The following is an 18,448-nucleotide window of genomic DNA, read 5'->3' as shown; positions in this document are numbered from 1 at the left end:
CCTCTTCAGGTTTAAAAAAAATAATAATAAAATAAAATAAAATAAATCACATATCCACACACCAAACCACTACAAATTTTTGGTGCTTTTTTGTTGTTGTTTGGGGTTTTTTTTTTTTTCAGATAGGGTCACACTCTAAGCCCAGGCTGACCTGGAATTCACTATGTAGTCTCAGGGTGGCCTCAAACTCATGGCAATCCTCCTACCTCTGCCTCCCTAGTGCTGGGATTAAAGGCGTGCACCATTTGGGAGGCAGAGGTAGGACGGTCACCATATATATATATATATATATATATATATATATATATATATATATACACACACACACACACACACACACACACACACATACATATATATATGTATGTATGTATTTATATATACATATATATGTATGTATTTATATTTATTTAATTAATTATTTATTTGAGAAAGAGAGTGAGTATGGGGCTCACCAGGGCATCTTGCCACTGCAAATCAACTCCAGATACATGAGCCACTGTGTGAATCTGGCCTTACGTGGGTACTGGGGAATCCAACTCAGACCATCAGGATTTGCAAGCAAGTGCCTTTAACTGCTGAGGCATTTCTTCAGACCTGGTTTTGTTTTGTTTGGCTTGATTTTCTTATGTATTGGGTGGGGGAGGGAGGGAGGAAGGACGAGAGAATGGGAGTGCCAGAACCTTCAGCCTGCTACAAACCAACTCCAGTCGCTTGCACCCCCTTGTGTGCATGTGTGACATTGTGTGCTTGTGTCACTGCATCGGGCTGCATGGGACCTGGAGATACAATCATGAGTTCTTAGGCTTTGCAGGCAAGCGCCTTAACCCTAAGCCCTTGTTTGTATTTTTATAAATTGATTTTTCTTTTCATTTTTTTAAATTTTATTGTATTTATTTGAGAGACAGGGAGGGATAAAGAGCAGAAGAGGCAGACAGAGAGAAAGAACAGGTGCACCAGGGCCTCCAGCCACTGAAGACAAACTCCAGATGCATGCACTGCCTTGTGCATCTGGCTTATGTGAGTACTGGGGAATCATATCTGGATCCTTTTAAGCTTCGTAGACAAGTGCCTTAACCACTAAGCCATCTCTCCAGCCCCCAAATACTGGCTCTTCTTAAATAATGTATTAATATATTCATCTCTCCAATGCAAGGGAATCAGATTTTTCAAGCATGTGTTTCTTTTTTGAAGATTTGAACTGAAATTTAATGTCCTAAAGTGTCTCCTCATCCAGAAGCCACAGGATTTTATTAGAAAAATTTCAGTGCCAGAGGCTGGATACCTTCTATGGTGGTTTGATTCAGGTGTCCCCCATAAACTTATGTTATCTGAATGCTAGCTGATGGAGATTTGGGGATTAACGCCTCCTGGAGAGAGTGTATTGTTGGGGCGGGCTTATGGGTGTTATAGCCAGTTTCCCCATGCCAGTGTTTGGCACACTCTCCTGTTGCTGTTGTCCACCTCATGTTGGCCAGGGGGTGATGTCCACCCTCTGCTCATTGTTTCCCCTGCCATCATGGAGCTTCCCCCTTGAGCCTGTAAGCCAAAATAAACCTCTTTTTTTTCCCACAAGCTGCTTTTGGTTGGGTGATTTCTACCAGCAATGCAAACCTGATTGCAACACCTTCCAACGAGTTGTTGGCCAGGGTGGCTCCTGATGCCCCCAAAATATTCATTACAGGCCACTGCCAAGGCTCTCGATTGCCCATCACTACTAGATGGGAACATCCTATTGCTGAAAACTTCACATGCTTGGGCTGCTGAGAACACAAGCTAAAGCTGAGCTAGAAACCTTCTCCCTGTTGACTAGCTGTCAGAAAGCAGGAAAGAGCTGTGTTGCATGCAGCTCTATGGGAAAGAGAAGCCATCAATGGTGTTAAATAGCAGTAGACCCTACAAGTCTTAAGACTGGCTAGCTAGACCAAATGTGCCAACTGGTGCAAAGGTGGAACCTCTATTACAAGTGAAACCAATTTCTCTAACTGGACTTGAAGGCCTAAACCATGGGAGGGAATACATGCCAGGTACTGAAACCCCAGTAAAAACCTATGACAGGGGAGGTTATGAGCCCTAGGGGAGTAACGCCTGCTGTTGTCCAGCTAAATGCCTATTTTAAAACCACCAAATTGCCCTCTAAGCACTTTTTAAAATGCTTATACCGATATATTATGCTACTCTCACTTTTGGTTACAGAAGCTTCTCTTTTCAAATGGCAATGACTACAAGGTTGACTCAGAAGGCACCATGGTTCTGAGAAGAAGTGACAGAGGAGTGCCCAGCACTGAGACATCTCTATCACACCCTCTATGGCTCAGGGTCCATTGTGGAAGAGGTGGCAGAAAGAATTAAGAGTCAAAGGAAGTATGGAAGTTGTCAATTAAAAAAAATAATAACATTTTTTTAAAAGATTTTAAAGAAAGAGTCTGGGATGACTCCAAAGGCACCATGATGCTGGAAAAAAGTGACAGGAGTGCTCAGCACTGAAATATCTCTATCACACCTTCCAAGGCTCAGGGTCTATTGCAGAAGAGGTGGTGGAAAGAATGTAAGAGCCAAAGGAAGGGTAGGACTCTTACAACGTGCTCCTCCAGACACAAAATGATCTGGATACCCATGACCTCACAGTGCCTGATACTACCTACACAAGACCATAATAGGAGGAAAAGATCATGACATCAAAATAAAAGAAAGACTGATTGAAAGGGGGAGGGGATATGATGGAGAGTGGAGTTTCAAAGGGGAAAGTGGGGGGAGGGAGGGCATTACCATGGGATATTGTTTATAATCATGCAAGTTGTTAATAAAAAAAATAAAAAAGAGTCAAAGGAAGGACAGGACTGCCTACAATGAAGTCTTCCAGACACAAGATGGATATCCATGATCTTACCGTGCCTGACACTACCTACACAAGACAATCGTAATAAGAGGAAAAGATAGCGCTGGAGAGATGGCTTAGCGGTTAAGCGCTTGCCTGTGAAGCCTAAGGACCCCGGTTCGAGGCTCGGTTCCCCAGGTCCCACGTTAGCCAGATGCACAAGGGGGCGCACGCGTCTGGAGTTCGTTTGCAGAGGCTGGAAGCCCTGGCGCGCCCAATCTCTCTCTCTCCCTCTATCTGTCTTTCTCTCTGTGTCTGTCACTCTCAAATAAATAAATAAATATTTAAAAAAAAAAGAGGAAAAGATAATGATATCAATATAGAAAAGAGACTAACTTGAAAGGAGATGGATTTGAGAGGGAGATATGAGAGAGGAAAAATAGGAGTGACGGTGGAAATTACTGTGGTTTATTGTCTATACTTATGGAAGCCGTCATTAAAAAGTTTAAAAGCTCAAATGTTTCCCCATTCTCCCAACAAGCTAACAGTACGGAACTTAATGGTTGTCCCCACAGCCTGATACAGCAGGAACCAGGCCTTTAAACAGACTCCAGGCCGACAGAAGGGTGGAGTGAGACAACGTGCACAAGCTAAGAGGGCACCAGAGCTGCCGTGAACAACCCTGGTGACTTGAGCTCACATATCAAGAACAGACGGGGACACAGAGTTCATGATCCAGTCAACAAACACTGGCGCTCTAACACGCCAGGCCGGTAAGCAGGTGGACTGGGTTTCATAACTGAGTGTGTTAACAGGGTCACAGGCTGCAGGGCCTCCCTGAGGCATCCCAGATGCAGAGGAACCTTCCTGGTGCCCCATGGGACACCTCCATGAAGTGCTGGAATTAGACCAGATATGGCCTGAAAGGTTAATGGGATATTATAATCTTATAAAACAATCTTCCAACCTGGCATGGTGGCACATGCCTTTAATCCCAGCACTCGGGAGGCAGAGGTAGGAGGATCGCTGTGAGTTCGAGGCCACCTGAGTGAATTCCAGGTCAGCCTGGGCTACAGTGAGATCCTACCTCAGAAAAAAAAAAAAAAAAAAAAAAAAAAAGATATGAGGTATATAACAGTAAAGTGTATGCAAATGAGATGGGCGTAGGACAACCCGAAGAGAGGAGCTAGCAGTTGGAGAAGTCCAGGGGAAGAGCTGGCCTTGAGGGTGAGAAAGGGAGGTCCTGGTGATGTCAGAGGCAAGAGGAAAGGGGGAGCCACAAAGAGCAGAAAGGGGACAAGGGCTGTGTCACTTTGTAGGCACAATCTTCACCTTTCCATCTCGGCTCCTGTACATGGGCATAGCATTTGTTTCCACTACCCAGAGTAACAGTACAGAATAACGGGGAACTTAGGCCAAGGGCTCAGTACTGAACGCTGCGCACAGCGGCTGGCAGTTAACTACCTGCCGGTGGTCACCTGGCTCTGGAACGCCCTGGCCCCCTGTGATCGCAGCAGTGAGTTGGGGTGCGAGCCGCGCACCTCCTGTAGAGCAGGACGAAGGCAGGTACCTTCTACTCCACCAGCCCTGAACCTGCCACACGCCCCAGTTTTCAGCTCCCCAGCTGCTCTGTCTTAGGAGCTTCTTGAAAGCAGGGCTGTAATCCCAACACAAAGAAGACAGCGGGGATAGAAAGTCTGACTAGGACAAATGGATGGGTAGACAGATGGAAAGCAATTTAGATGACAAAGAGAAAGAAAATCCCACGTTTCCAACCCTGATTATCTGGAGTAGTAAATGAATGGTGACCCCCCCAAAAAATGGGGCTGGAAGATGGCTTAGTGCTGAAGGTTCTTGCCTGTGAGGCCTAAGGACCCAGGTTCAATTCCCCAGTACCCACATAAGCCAGATGTACAAGGTGGCACATGTGTCTGGAGTTTGTTTGCAGTGGCTGGAGGCCCATTCTCTCTCTCTTTCCCTCCCTCCTTCCCTCCCTCTTTCTCTGTCAAATAAATAAATAAAAATAAAATTTTTAAAACTTATGCTTTAGGGAATTAAACACAAGAGAAAGCAACTTAAACTGTGCAGGTTCCTAAACACAAGAGAAAGCAACTTAAACTGCAGGGTTCCTAAACATGTGTTACCAGCAGCTGCTGCCCAGGAGCCAACGCAGAGGAGAGGAAATGTGAGCCCTCAGCCACCCCGCAGGGTCATGGGCACAGCACAGAGCACCACCGAGACTGGAATGCCTTCAGTCCCAGCATCCTGGAGGCTGAGGTGGGAGAACTACAGGGAGCTTCAGACCAGCCTGAGGCAGAGAGACCTACTGGGGGAGAGGACAGAAAACAGTACTGGGTACTGGGCTGGGGGGATGACTCAGCTGTTAAAAGGGCTTGCCGTGCAAGCATGAGGACTGAAATTAAACTCCTCAGAACCCAGATGAAAGCTGGACACAGAGGAACATGCCTGTAACCCCAGTGCTCTGGGAGGCAGACAGGAGAATCCCCTGGTCTTGCTGACCAGCTCCAGGTTTAGCAAGAGATCCTGTCTCAAAAAATAAAGTAGAGGGCTGGAGAGATGGCTTAGTGGTTAAGCACTTGCCTGTTGAGCCTAAGGACCCCAGTTCGAGGCTCAGTTCCCCGGGACTCACGTTAGCCAGATGTACAAGTGGCGCATGTGTCTGGAAGTCCTTTGCAATGGCTAGAGGCCCTGGCATGCCCATTCTCTATCTATCTATCTGCCTCTTTCTCTGTCTGTCTGTCACTCTCAAATAAATAAGTAAAATAAAAAATAACGTAGAAAATAATAAAAATAAATAAATAAAGTGGGATGTGAATGAGAATGAGGAAGATACTCAGTGTGAACTTCTGTCCACACACACATACACACACACACACACACACACGCAATTACACATATCTGAGCATGCATTTACACATACTATATAACCAAACATGCACACCAGAAAAAATGTCTGTTTGAGCTGGGGATGCAGCTTAGTTGGCAGAGCAGCTGCCTGGCATGCACAATGTCCCGGGTTCAATTCCCAACACTGCATAAGCTTGGCATGGTGCCGCATACATGTAATCTTAGCCCTTGGAAGACGGAGGCAAGAGGATTGTAAATTCAGGCCATTTTCAACTACATAGGACATTTGAGGCCAGCCTGGGCCACAAATTAAACACACACAAAAAGCTCTCCAGAGCGCAGCTCCTCTGGCTGCTGAGGGTGCTCCTCCTGTGAGCACTCTCTGCGCCCTTCCCTGGGTGCTCCTCCTGTGAGCACTCTCTGCTCCCTCCCCTGGGTGCTCTTCCTGTGAGCACTCTCTGCTCCCTTCCCTGGGTGCTCCTCCTGTGAGCACTCTCCGCTCCCTCCCCTGCTGTGAGCACTCTCCGCTCCCTCCCCTGGGTGCTCCTCCTGTGAGCACTCTCCGCGCCCTCCCCTGGGTGCTCCTCCTGTGAGCACTCTCCACGCCCTCCCCTGGGTGCTCCTCCTGTGAGCACTCTCCGCTCCCTCCCCTGCTGTGAGCACTCTCTGCGCCCTCCCCTGGGTGCTCCTCCTGTGAGCACTCTCCGCTCCCTCCCCTGGGTGCTCCTCCTGTGAGCACTCTCCGCGCCTCCCCTGGGTGCTCCTCCTGTGAGCACTCTCCGCGCCCTCCCCTGGGTGCTCCTCCTGTGAGCACTCTCCGCGCCCTCCCCTGGGTGCTCCTCCTGTGAGCACTCTCCGCGCCCTCCCCTGGGTGCTCCTCCTGTGAGCACTCTCCGCACCCTCCCCTGGGTGCTCCTCCTGTGAGCACTCTCCGCGCCCTCCCCTGGGTGCCCACGCTCTGTACCTACAGTCTTGTTACTTGCACAACTACACGCCCGCTCTCCTTCAGCCTCCTTCTCACTCTTCGGCCTCTTTAGTGAGGCTGTGTCCAAGATAACACTCTTGGTCCTCTTCTCAGTCAGCTTGTGGCCCCTTCTACTCCCGGGGATCCCCCACTCAAATACTGATAATATCCTGTTTTGCAGGTCCAACTCTGAATGGGTTTAAGTGCATTTTCTATAAAGTGCTGAAAAACTCTTGCCAGATTTCTACCACTGAACTCCTCAGTTCAAATCTAGGTGCTCTTCAAGCAGTCAATCCAGATTGAGAAACCTGGTCCTTGATATCACTTCAATGCCTGTCCTCCCAAGCATGGTAAGCAAATCCTATCAACTTCCTGTCTATCACTGCATTTATTCTCTCCTCCCACTCCCACTGCCCCACTTGGGGCCCTGACCATGTTCCACACAGAAGGTTCTGTCTGAACCAGACTAAACAAATCAGAGCATCTTCCTGAAGTACAGAGCAGCTGTCATGAAAAGTGACTAAAGCTCCCCAAGGAAGTTGGGCCTTGCCTGTGCCCAGAAACCTTCCCAATTCAGCCAGAAGCCCTCACTGGCTCTGCCCCCTTCTCACCTGCTCGGGCTTCCTCCCTCCACCCCTTTTTTCAGGCACTCAGGACCTTCTGTTACCTCACTCCTCCAGACCGTGTTCTTTCTCTGCCTGTAAAGGTTTGCTTGCCACATCCCTACTTAAGCACTTCCTGATCTTTCAAAATCGGCTCAGGTGGCTGTAACCTCATGAACGCTCCTCTGCCTGATCCAGGTCCATCCCATGCCAGTAACAACACCATTCTTCATTTGCTTAAGGGTTTCTCACACACAGGCATGCCTGCCACATCCTCTCTGCCATACTCCTTCACAGCTCGCCTTCATGCCTGCTTCTTTTTGTTTTTCCTTTTTTTTTTGGTTTTTGAGGTAGGGTCTCACTCTAGCTCAGGCTGACCTGGTATTCACTATGCAGTCTCAGGTTGGCCTTGAACTCATAGAGATCCTCCTACTTCTGCCTCCCAAGTGCTGGGATGAAAGGCGTGCGCCACCACACCCAGCTTGAAGAAAGGGGTTTTTTTGTTTTGTTTTGTTTTGTTTTGCTGTTGTTGTTTTAATTCATTTATTTATTTGAGATTGACAGACAGAGAAAGAGGCAGATAGAGGGACAGAATGGGCACGCCAGGGCCTCCAGCCACTGCAAATGAACTCCAGATGCATGCACCCCCTTTGTGCATCTGGCTAATGTGGGTCCTGGGGAATAGAGCCTCGAACCGGGTCCTTAGGCTTCACAGGCAAGCGCTTAACCACTAAGCCATCTCTCCAGCCCCAGGAAAGGTTTCTTAGTAGCCATTCCTCCCATTCATCATTCATATCCAACACTAATGGCAATACAGACGTAACAATGCCAGCTAAACAGAAGCCTTCTTGAAGACCCCTCCACGCCAAGAAAAAAGCTGGGGTGCACATTCTCTAGGCAGGAAGGCATAATCCCAAGCCAAGCTTGCTACAGATCTCAGTGACCACACAGATCACACTACCCGGGAAGCAGGAAGACACGACATCAGCCTCTCCTGAAGGATGATCAAAATCCCCTTCTGCCCTGGTCTCCTGGACTGTAGCCAGTGCAAAGGGAAAAGCTAAACACCATCACCAACAGTCTGGGACGATGTGGGATTTGCTTCTTGAAGGTTTCTAAATGCTCTCGCACCTCCTCCAGGCCTCTATTATTGCAACTGAAACTAAGCAACAATAATTAGAGGCAGCCACGATGTGGCGGGGAGCTGGAGCACCAACAGGTTCAGGCAAGAGCCTTCCTTTGGAAGCCCACTGTGCAGACCTCTCATCTAAGAATGTGGGTGTGGCTGGGTGGCCAGCAAGGGCGGACCCACTGAGGAAAAGACCCTGCCAGTGAGACTCAAGCTCAAGGCTGGCCACAGTTGCCCCACCCCCAGGTGATGGCTACTGAACCCAGAAGGCAAGCTCCTGGCTCTTACTGTAGAATAAATCAACACCCTTCCTGGTCATGGATGCATGAAACAGATAAGAAAAAAAGCCCATAGGGCAAGGACTTCCTTTAAGGTAGAGCACAGTTGGACAGTAGGAGAATATGGTCCCCTAGCTCCCATAGAGAGAGTGCTGATCACTGTGACCCAGGGCCGTATCATTTGTTGAGCTCACAGTTTCTCCTCTAGAAAATAAAATGGCAAACTTGTCAGAGGACAACATCAGGTAGAAAAAGCTTTAATTCTAGGAGGAACAATTAAGGAAAGATAAATAACTACCCACCCTGGCGAAAATCAGATTCAAGCTCCTATCAAGCTTACAATTTCAGAGTAAGAAAAACATGTAAGTCACTTGCTTTGACAGAAGCCACTAAAAAGGGGAAAGCAAGTGAAGAACCAACACCCATGCTCTTCATTGCTAAGTGGTCAGCTCCTCACACACGAACGTGCAAAAATCCATGTTCAATCTAACTAGTTAATAATCAATAGCTTTAATGAGGCACCATTTGATAACCACCAAATTAGCTTTTAAAAAGCTTTTAAAAGCTATTCATCCCTGGTGGCACACGTGCCCTGATGCACAGGCTAGGAACAGGGCACATTGGTACAGCCCTTTTGAAAAGCAAACTAGCACCAGGCATCAAGAATTCTAAAACGTTTACACTCTGCCATGTTAACATCACCCCCAGGAATCTATCTTAAAGAGCAGAAAATGTATAATTAGGGGAAGCTTGTGTTCCTGATTTGCTGGGAGTCTCACGTCACATAATCGTGTTCTTTCTCAATAAAGCCAGGGCATTAAGTGTGTAACTAAATTTGGAAATAGTGGAAGTCCTCCACACCATGGAACAACAAAGAAAACTGGCTCTGCAGAGAGTCAAGCACGTACAAAAGAATGGCGGTCTCTGTTCACCATGGAGCACTCAAGCCAAAACTCACACTCACAGAGCACGAGCTGCCCAGAGGAAGTCCGGGGCCATCTCTGGTTCCTTCTTGGGAGCTGAGCTGCCCCGGGCTGGGCCCGGGTCCTAGGGCAACAGCACCCTGCACACCACCGCCCACACCCTGCCTATCTGCAGAGAGGAAGGTAAGCTGGGGGACCCCTCCCCCCCAGCCTGATTTCCTAAGGGCTTCTCCTTCCTGGTGGAACAGGATAGAGCCAGAAGCCAGTGAGAAGCCAACACTCCAGCAGAAGCCACTGTTCCAGACCTAAGAACACCGGGGAGCTGTCACTGTTGGCGGCTCGGCCATGGCCCTGAGCAGAAGCACCCCACCGGCACCCCCAGGGGCATCTCCGGGCGTCAGCCCCCACCACCACCACTCTGTATCACAGCCAGTCCCAAGAGAGTAGCAAAAGCATACAGCAGCTCCTGAGTCAGTGACCTGGGAGCCTCTCCCTTGGGTAAGCGACCTAAGGGCACACCCAGTGACTGACATACACACTGCCTCCAGCGGGGTCCCACAGGTCAGCCAAATGGCCAACCCCTGAACGCAAGCCCTGGGCGAGGAAATCGGGTTACAAGCCTCAAGATCAGAGCCACCAAGAGGCAACAAAAGCACAAAGTCATGGGGTCTTTTCTTGGGCAGGGTACCCTGTAAAGGTGAAAACACCTCTTCTTCATGCACCTTGGAGCAGTGGGGAAGGGACAGTGAGGAGCAGCAGGACCCTCAAAGGGAAAACAAACACGTGGGAGCCGTGGCCCGAAGACTCTGACTGCTCCTCTCACTGCTGCCCAGGAGGAGGCTCAGGATTCATCGGAGCGCCGAGAAGGCTCGCTCAGAGCTCAGTGATAAACGAGCCAACTTGACCTCACTTCAAGGCTCAGGGAACACTGTGGAAGAGGAGGCAAAAGAATGTAAGGTGGTGACAAGGACCGTGAGACACTGTCCTGCAGCATGAGGGAACTGGTACAGGCCATCAGCTATCCACACTGGCACAATGCTGAACCCATCAACATGTGACGTGGTGATGAAGGAAGGTAAAGGAAGGAGGGAGCCAGGCGTGGTGGCGCACGCCTTTAATCCCAGCACTTGGGAGGCAGAGGTAGGAGGATCGCTGTGAGTTCAAGGCCACCCTGAGACTACAGAGTGAATTCCAGGCCAGCCTGGACTAGAGTGAGACCTTACCTCAACAAACAAACAAACAAACAAAAAAATGAAAGAAAAACAAAGCCAATTATTTCAGTATTTACACAGAGACTAAGAAAACCACCAGCTATGATATATGAGAACACTCTTTCTTATAATGTCAAACTTAGAAAATCCCCAGTCTTGTGTGTGTGTGTGTGTGTGTGTGTGTGTGTGTGCGTGTGTGCGTGTGTGTGTGTGTGTGTGTGTGTGTGTGTGTAGGCCAGAAGACAACCATGGGTGTCATTTCTCAGATACTATCTCCTTTTCTTTGTTTTTTTCCATGGTGGGGTCTCACTCTAGTCCAAACTAATGCGGAATTCAGTATGTAGTCTCAGGCTGGCCTTGAACTCACAGTGATTTTCCTACAAAGTGTTAGGTAAAGGTGTGCACCACCACACCTGGCCTCTACCTTTTTGTAAAAAAAAAATTTATTTTTGTTTATTTATTTGAGAGAGAAAGGGAGTAAGAAAGAGATATAGAGATAATAGGTGCATCAGGGCTTCCAGCTGCTACAAACAAACCCCATATACATGCCCTACCTTGTACATCTGACTTACATGGGTTCTAGGGACTTGAACCTGGGTCCTTTGGGTTTGCTGGTAAAAGCCTTAACCGCTAAGCCATCTCTCCAGCCCCTATCTTTTTTGAAACAAGGTTTTCTCACTGGCTTGGAACTCAACAATTAGACTTGACTGGCTGGCCAGCAAGCCCTAGGGATCCCTACGTCCCTGCCTTGCCAGTGCTGAGATTACACAACCCACACCTGCCTTTTTATTTTTTTCTTTACATGGGTCCTGGTGCTTGAGTTCAGGTTCTCCTATTTGCAAGGAAATCCCAATTGTGCCATCCCCCAGCCCATCTACTTCCCTACGTTTCCCCCAAAGATCAACTGGCTTATACTTTTTAAATATTTTTAAATTTTGTTGGGTTTTTCGAGGTAGGGTCTTGTTCTAGCCCAGGCTGACCTGGAATTCACTATGTCGTCTCAGGCTGGCCTCAAACTCACGGCGATCCTCCGACTTCTGCCTCACAATTGCTGGGATTAAAGGTATGTGCCACCATGCCCGGCTGAAATTTTCTTTGTTAAATCTCCTCACCCATCCACATAGGTCTCCATGGCTCATTCTGTAGCATGATCAGTTCCCCCTTTAATCTGGATAGAAACTATGTTATGGATAAACATAACACAAGAATGTGCCATTGGAGCCAGACTGTGCCGACTGCATAAGTTTTCCACCAAAACCAGACCCCGTTCTCTTTCTGGTCGATTCCCTGAAGCACCTACTCAAGCCACGCGCACAGGAAGTCAGGTTACAACTGCTGAGAGGCCTTACTGCTGCCACCAGGCCACCACTTGCAACCTCACAGCTGCCCTGCACACCCACGCTGTGCCCATGGCACAGGCACTGTGCCCGTGCTAACCACAGGTCAGGAACAGCTCTGTCCAGAGCAGGGCACTTTTCCAAGGCTCCCCGGTGGTTTATGAGCCACACCTAAGGAGGCACAGAAACCAGGCAGACACAGCAGTCTCCAGTCATCAGGGACAGATGGACAGAGCCGCAGATGGAAGGCAATTCAGAAGGCCTCAGGTGCTAGCTGTCTGTTTATTGCTTCTCCTCACCCTGGATGAGCAGCTCTTGGCACTTCCTCGGAAGCCAAAGCCAGAGACAGCAGGTTCATTTCTGTGCAGCTGACTCTCAGGAATCCTGACGTGTTTTATGCAAATCAACTGTTCTCCGGAATGCCTAACCCCACTGCCTCCCTCTACTGAGAAACTGAAACCCAGTTCTTACCAGCCCCTGCTGGAGTACTGATATGCTAACTTCAAATTAGCTGTACACTTTGCCTGCCTCAGATTTGGGAGCTTGATATGAAGATTACATCAAAGGTGGATGGAAAATTAGGGCATTTCATAAACTGCATACCTAAGGACATCTGACAGACTTCTTTGTTAAGAGATAACCTTCCTTTTCATGTAAAAGCTTACCTAAACATTATATGAAATTAATTACCTACTGACAGCCTGCCTAACAAAACTAACTTTCTGAAAGGAGCAAAACCAAGCTATGTAACACGTGTTCACTGTGACAAAAGAGATTGCTAGGCCTCTCAGTCTAAAATGACCGGGCGTGGTAGCGCACACCTTTAATCCCAGCACTCGGGAGGCAGAGGTAGGAGGATTGGCATGAATTTGAGGCCATCCTGAGATTGCATAGTAAATTCCAGGTCAGCCTGGGCCAGAGCGGGACCCTACCTTGAAAAACCAAAAAAATAAAATAAGATAAAATGCAAATTAGAGACATGATCCTTACAAAAACAAACTAAAAAGAGACTGAACAAGATGTGATGGTGCATGCCTATAATCCCAGCACTTGGGACACTGAGGCATAGGTATCAGGAGTTCAAAGTCATTCTCAGCTACAATGAGTTTCAAGCAGGCCTAGGTTATATCCAGTATGTGTGTCATAAAGAAAATGCTGATCACACACACACACACACACACACACACACACACTCATACGCGCATGCATAAGCTACATGTATTGTCTAGTGGGCCTCCGTGATGCCAGCAAAGAGTCAGAGTCTTTCTAGAGCTAGGAGAGGCACACAAGCTCACACAGGCTTAATAACCAAATGAACCCAGTCTAGTAAATACCAGTGAGCGTCTGCAGCCAAGACAGGCCTTATTTGCTTTTGAAAATCCCTTTAATTGAATGGTGAACCTCTAACATTAATGCCCTTTCTTCAGCAAACTATAAATGACTTGTGTTCTAAGGCTTTTTTAAAGAATTTTTTTTTTAATTTTATTTATTTATTTATTTGAGAGCGACAGACACAGAGAGAAAGACAGATAGAGGGAGAGTTAAAGAATATTTTTAAGGCTGGAGAAATGGCTTAGCAGTTAAGGTGCTTGCCTGCAAAGCCTAAGGACCCATGTTCTACTCTCCAGATCCTACATATGCCAGACGCACAAGGCAACTCAAGCACACAAGGTCACACATGCACACAAGGTGACACACATCTGGAGTTCGACCACAGTGGCTGGAGGCCCTGGCGTGCCAATTCTTGCTCTCATAAAAAAAAAAAAAAAATACAAAAAAATTTTTTTAATGCCAGGCATGGTAGTGCATTCCTTTAATCCCAGCATTTGTAAGGTAGAGACCATTTGAGGCCACCCTGAGAGAGAGACAGAAAGAGAATGTAAATGGGCATGCCAGGGCCTCTAGCCACTGCAGAATTCCAGATGGGTGGACCACTTTATGTATCTGGCTGACATGGGTAGTGGGGCATCGAACTTGGGTCATTAGGCTTTGCAGGCAAGAGCCTTAACCACTGAGCCATCTCTCTAGCCCTCTAAAGGCTTTTGAATATCAAAATGGTAGTTCTGAAATCAAATGCACTTCTCTGAAAGACAGTACTTCAATGTGTCCAAGGTTAACTCACCCAGCTGTTACAACTTACAAGCAGGGATAAGGGCAAATGCTAAGAAAATGCAATGTTAGAAAGTGAAAATTTTAAAGCCACATGAAAAAGTTTCTTGTTATTAAAAAAAAAAAAAAGTACTAACCTCAGAAGTTTATATGGAAGCAAACAATGGAGGTTCTGAGAATGGCCTCACACTTTATCAATCTGTACACACGTTTCCTTTCCACATGTGGAAACTGGTCCAGATAGGTCCCCAGCAAAAGCTCTGAGGGGACCTGCCAGTTTTGGAGACGAAAACAAACCAAACTGGCAAACTTAGCTGGGTACAGTAGCAACACACCTGTGGTTCCAGCGACTCAAGAGGCTGAGGAAGGAGAAGCCCCCGAGTTTGACGCTGATCTGAGCATAATACCCCAACTCAAAAAGGAGCCTGGGGAGGTGGTCAGTGGGTAAAGCACTCACCTGTGAAGCCTAAGGACCCGGGTTCTCTACACCAAGGGACACGTAAGGCAGGTTCACAAAGTGGTACATGTGTCTGGAGTCCATTTTCAGTGGCTAGAGGTCCTGGTGCACCCATTTTCTTTCTCTCTCTCATAACTTTTATATATATATATATATATATATATATATATATATATATATATATATATATAATTTATGTGAGAGAGAGAGTGAAATTCCCAGGGCACTGAGGGCATGGCGGCGCACACCTTTAATCCCAGCACTCAGGAGGCAGAAACAGGAGAATCCCTGTAAATTCAAGGCCAGCCTAGGATTACAGAGTGAGTTCCAGGACAACCTGGGATACAGTAAGACTCTACCTTGAAAAAAAAATAAATAAAAATTAGAAAGAAATAAAGGGCCAGACGTGGTGGCACATGCCTTTAATCCCAGCACTCCGGAGGCCAGCCGAGGTAGGAGGAGCCACTGTGAGTTCCCTACTTCGGAAAAAGAAAGGGGAGCAAGGCAGTGCAGGAGAGGAGGAAGGAAGGTGAGGGAGGGAGAGATGGAGAGAAGCTAGTCTTATTCTTCATATGATCATTTTACACCATTTAGTGCTGGGGAAAGGACCTTATATTTCTTCTCTCTGGTTCCTCTCAAATGAAAGATGCAAAGTTATACAAAGGAGACAATGAATTTCCTTTTCCTCACCATGTGATCGGCTGAGCAACAGCTTGCAAAAATGCCCATGTCCCTATCCCAAGAAGCTGTAAATAAGTGCTACCTTGTGAGAGAAAAGGGAGACCGAGGTTGTGGGTGACTACAATCCATATACTGAATTATCCGGGTGAGTGTGACACACTCACAAGAGTCCTGATAAGAGGGAGGTGTGTGGGCAGACCTGAGAGATGAAACCTACTTGGAGATGGAAAGAGCTTGTGGGCCAAGGGAAACAGTGTCCTCTAGAGCTGGAAAAGGCGAGGAAGCAAAACTTTTTCCTGGAGTCTTCTGGGAGAAATACTGTCCAGATGAAACCTTGGTGTTAAAACCCAGTGCGACCTAATTTGGACTGCCGACCTGGGTTGTAAATTTAGGTTGCTTTGAGCCCTTAGCGATAACCGGTTAAAACAGCAACAGGGGACTAACACACGCTGCTCCCATTTGCCCCTTCCAAATAGAAATTCGAATTCTGCGTGGTAGCAGAGCAATCACTACACTCAAGGCGACCAGACCAACAGCTTCCTGCCTCACCAGGGGAGGGCAAGAGGCCTGGGAGCCCCGGGCAGTCAGGGAACGCAAACAGCAGCGGTGAATGAGGTGGTTCCTCAGCAGAGGGCAGCAGCATAGGCATCCGCGGGGGTTGAACAATCTCTTGGGGACAGCCAGAAGTGACGCTTTTCAATCACGGGAGGAAAGCACACCCTGCGTTTACCCGGAAGGTACCAGGTGCACCCGAGATCAGGCACACATCCCTAGCATTCCTGTGAGTGTTTTCGGTCAAGTTGCAAGTCGGAAACCCTCCTTTGTCCCAGCAGTCCGGCAGGGACTTAACTTGTAAATAAGCGCAAAGTGTAACCGCAGGCATGTTACCCCAGGGCCAAGCGTGGCCCCCACGGCGCGAAGGCCGCGACGGCTGCCTGCGGCACGTTAGTGTGAACGAGCCTGGGCTGGGCTCCACGGAGCCTCACTCGGGGCGTTTCAAGTTCTGCACGGTACCGCGCTAGCAAAGCACAAAAGTTCGCCACTCGTTCTGGGTGCCCGGCTTCGCGGAACTCTTCGTGGAAACAGTGTCTGTAGGTAAATCACCCTCCTCCCGACAGCCTCGTGCACCCTGCGGTCTCAGACCGTTCCAAGGACTCCAGGGCCCTGGCTGGCAGCCAGAGGCAAGGTTAGCCAGGAGGACCTGTCTGTCTACCCGGGCAGCCCGCCCGCGTCCCGATCCGGGGTCCACCTGCAGAGACGGGGGGGGGGGGGGAGGCGCGAACTCGGTCCCCTTGGCAACTTCCCAAAGGCCGAAAGGGGGCAGGTTCACCCCCAAAACGCTGTCCTTCGGGAACCCGGCCCACCCCGTACCCGAGGCCCCGGCGATGGTGGGCAGCTCGGGCCGCGTCAGCTCCTGTCATTTCGGAACAAAGCCCCGGACCGGCCGGGCACACAACTTCCAAGCCCGAGGACAGCCGGCCGGAGACTACCGGGGCGGAGGAAGGGGGCTGCGCGGGCCAGGCCGCGGGGTTCCGGTGCGCACAGGGCGAGGGACGGGGCGTCCACCTCCGCCCCGACACACCCGGATCACGCGACCCCGACCCGGCGGCCCCGAGCTCCGCGCCCCGCTCCACCGTCCCGGAGACACCCTGGCCGCAGGGAGGCAGGGCCGGGGCGACGGCGGAAGCGTGTGAAGAAGGGGGCCATCGGCAGGCCGCTCGGGCCTCACTGACCGTAGCTGTCGTCGTCCTCCATGGTGCCTGCGACGGGCTCCGGGCCCTCCCGCTCGCCACACGTCTCCCAGCCCAGCTCGCGCGCCACCCGGCCCGCCGCCTGCCTTCGGGCCCGGCTCCGGAGCCCCGGAGCCCCGCCCCCTGCGCCGCGCCCGCACGGCCCGGCACGCGCCTGCGCACGCGCCGCCCGCCCGAAGACACGCCCCCGGCATAATGACACGCCCACAGCGAGCGTGGGAACGCCTCTCCCGCCCCCCCCACCGGCCCACGTCTACGCATGCGCGCCCACGCTCGGCCCCGCCCACAGCTGCTGCCAAGACTACGCCTTGGATTCTAAGGCCCGCCCCGCACGCCTCTGCTGGGCGGAGCTGAGGGCTTCGGGTTTCGGGTTTCGCAAAGGAAAGCGTAGGCCAAGGTTAGTTGTGGGTGCCCCTGAAGGGCAGGTGGTCCGAGATGACGTTTACCTCGAAAGTGAGGCCCGACCCCAGCTTGCCAAGGAGGCCGAAGTTATCTTAATTCATTTTATTCCTACGGTCTGAACTGCCCTGTAACAAACGCAGTGACTGAGTTCAGGGCTCGCGCTTCCTTTCATCTGTCCAGGGCTCATTTTCAAAGGAAGGCATCTCAACGCCCAGCTTCAGGATCCAGTAAAACTGATGCGTCTCTTCAATTCACAAGCGTCCTGGCTGCATCTTTCATTTGCTTATGTACCGGATGGACCAGTTTAAGTTGCCCTTTGTGGAGTGTTGGCCAGGGCCTCAACATGCGGAGCCTTCAGTACCAGCTCCCCAAGAGGTCTCCGCAGAATTTAATCAGATGTGCCGACAAATGGCCTGGAAAGCCCTTCAGAGAACACCCTGCGCCATGAATTCATAGTCACCTGAGGCAGGGCAGCCGCTCACTGGTAGAGAACTTGTCTAGCATGTAAGAAACCCTGAGTGCCATGCCAGGGACAGTGAAACGGAAAGGGAAGGGCTCACTAGATGGTAGACCATATCTAGGACATCCTCCACTATCCCCTGAAAACCCCTCCGACCCAATTAAGGTCCTATGTGAACTTTAATTCTTTTTAAAATATATATATTTATTTATTTGAGAGCAGAGGGAAAGAGAGAATGGGCATGGCAGGGCCTCCAGCCACTGTAAATGAACTCCAGATGCCTGTGCCCCCTTGTGCATCTGGCTTACGTGGGTCCTGGAGAGTCGGGATCCTCTGGCTTTGCACGCAAATGCCTTAAACGCTAAGCCATCTCTCCAGCCCCGACCTTTTTAGGCCGGGTACAATGCCTCCCATCTGTTGTACCCCTCTAGTCCAGCTTTCCTGGAGACTGAGGGACG

At 49.6% G+C, this 18,448-nt stretch overlaps 1 protein-coding gene across 1 annotated transcript in view; it reads right to left on the bottom strand.

Moving 5' to 3' along the window:
• Positions 1–17,220, bottom strand: part of Cyth1 (cytohesin 1) — a 97,483-nt gene extending 80,263 nt beyond the window's left edge. The window contains exon 1 of the mRNA XM_004655239.2: positions 17,111–17,220. Coding sequence (XP_004655296.2) covers positions 17,111–17,132 — 22 coding nt within the window. The 5' untranslated portion in view covers positions 17,133–17,220. The remainder of the gene's footprint in view (positions 1–17,110) is intronic.
• Between the last annotated feature and the right edge of the window lie 1,228 nt (positions 17,221–18,448).

This window comes from Jaculus jaculus, chromosome 9 (genome assembly GCF_020740685.1).
Source record: "Jaculus jaculus isolate mJacJac1 chromosome 9, mJacJac1.mat.Y.cur, whole genome shotgun sequence".
In the NCBI taxonomy this organism is placed as follows: domain Eukaryota; kingdom Metazoa; phylum Chordata; class Mammalia; order Rodentia; family Dipodidae; genus Jaculus; species Jaculus jaculus.
This window is presented reverse-complemented; position numbering and strand designations above follow the sequence as displayed.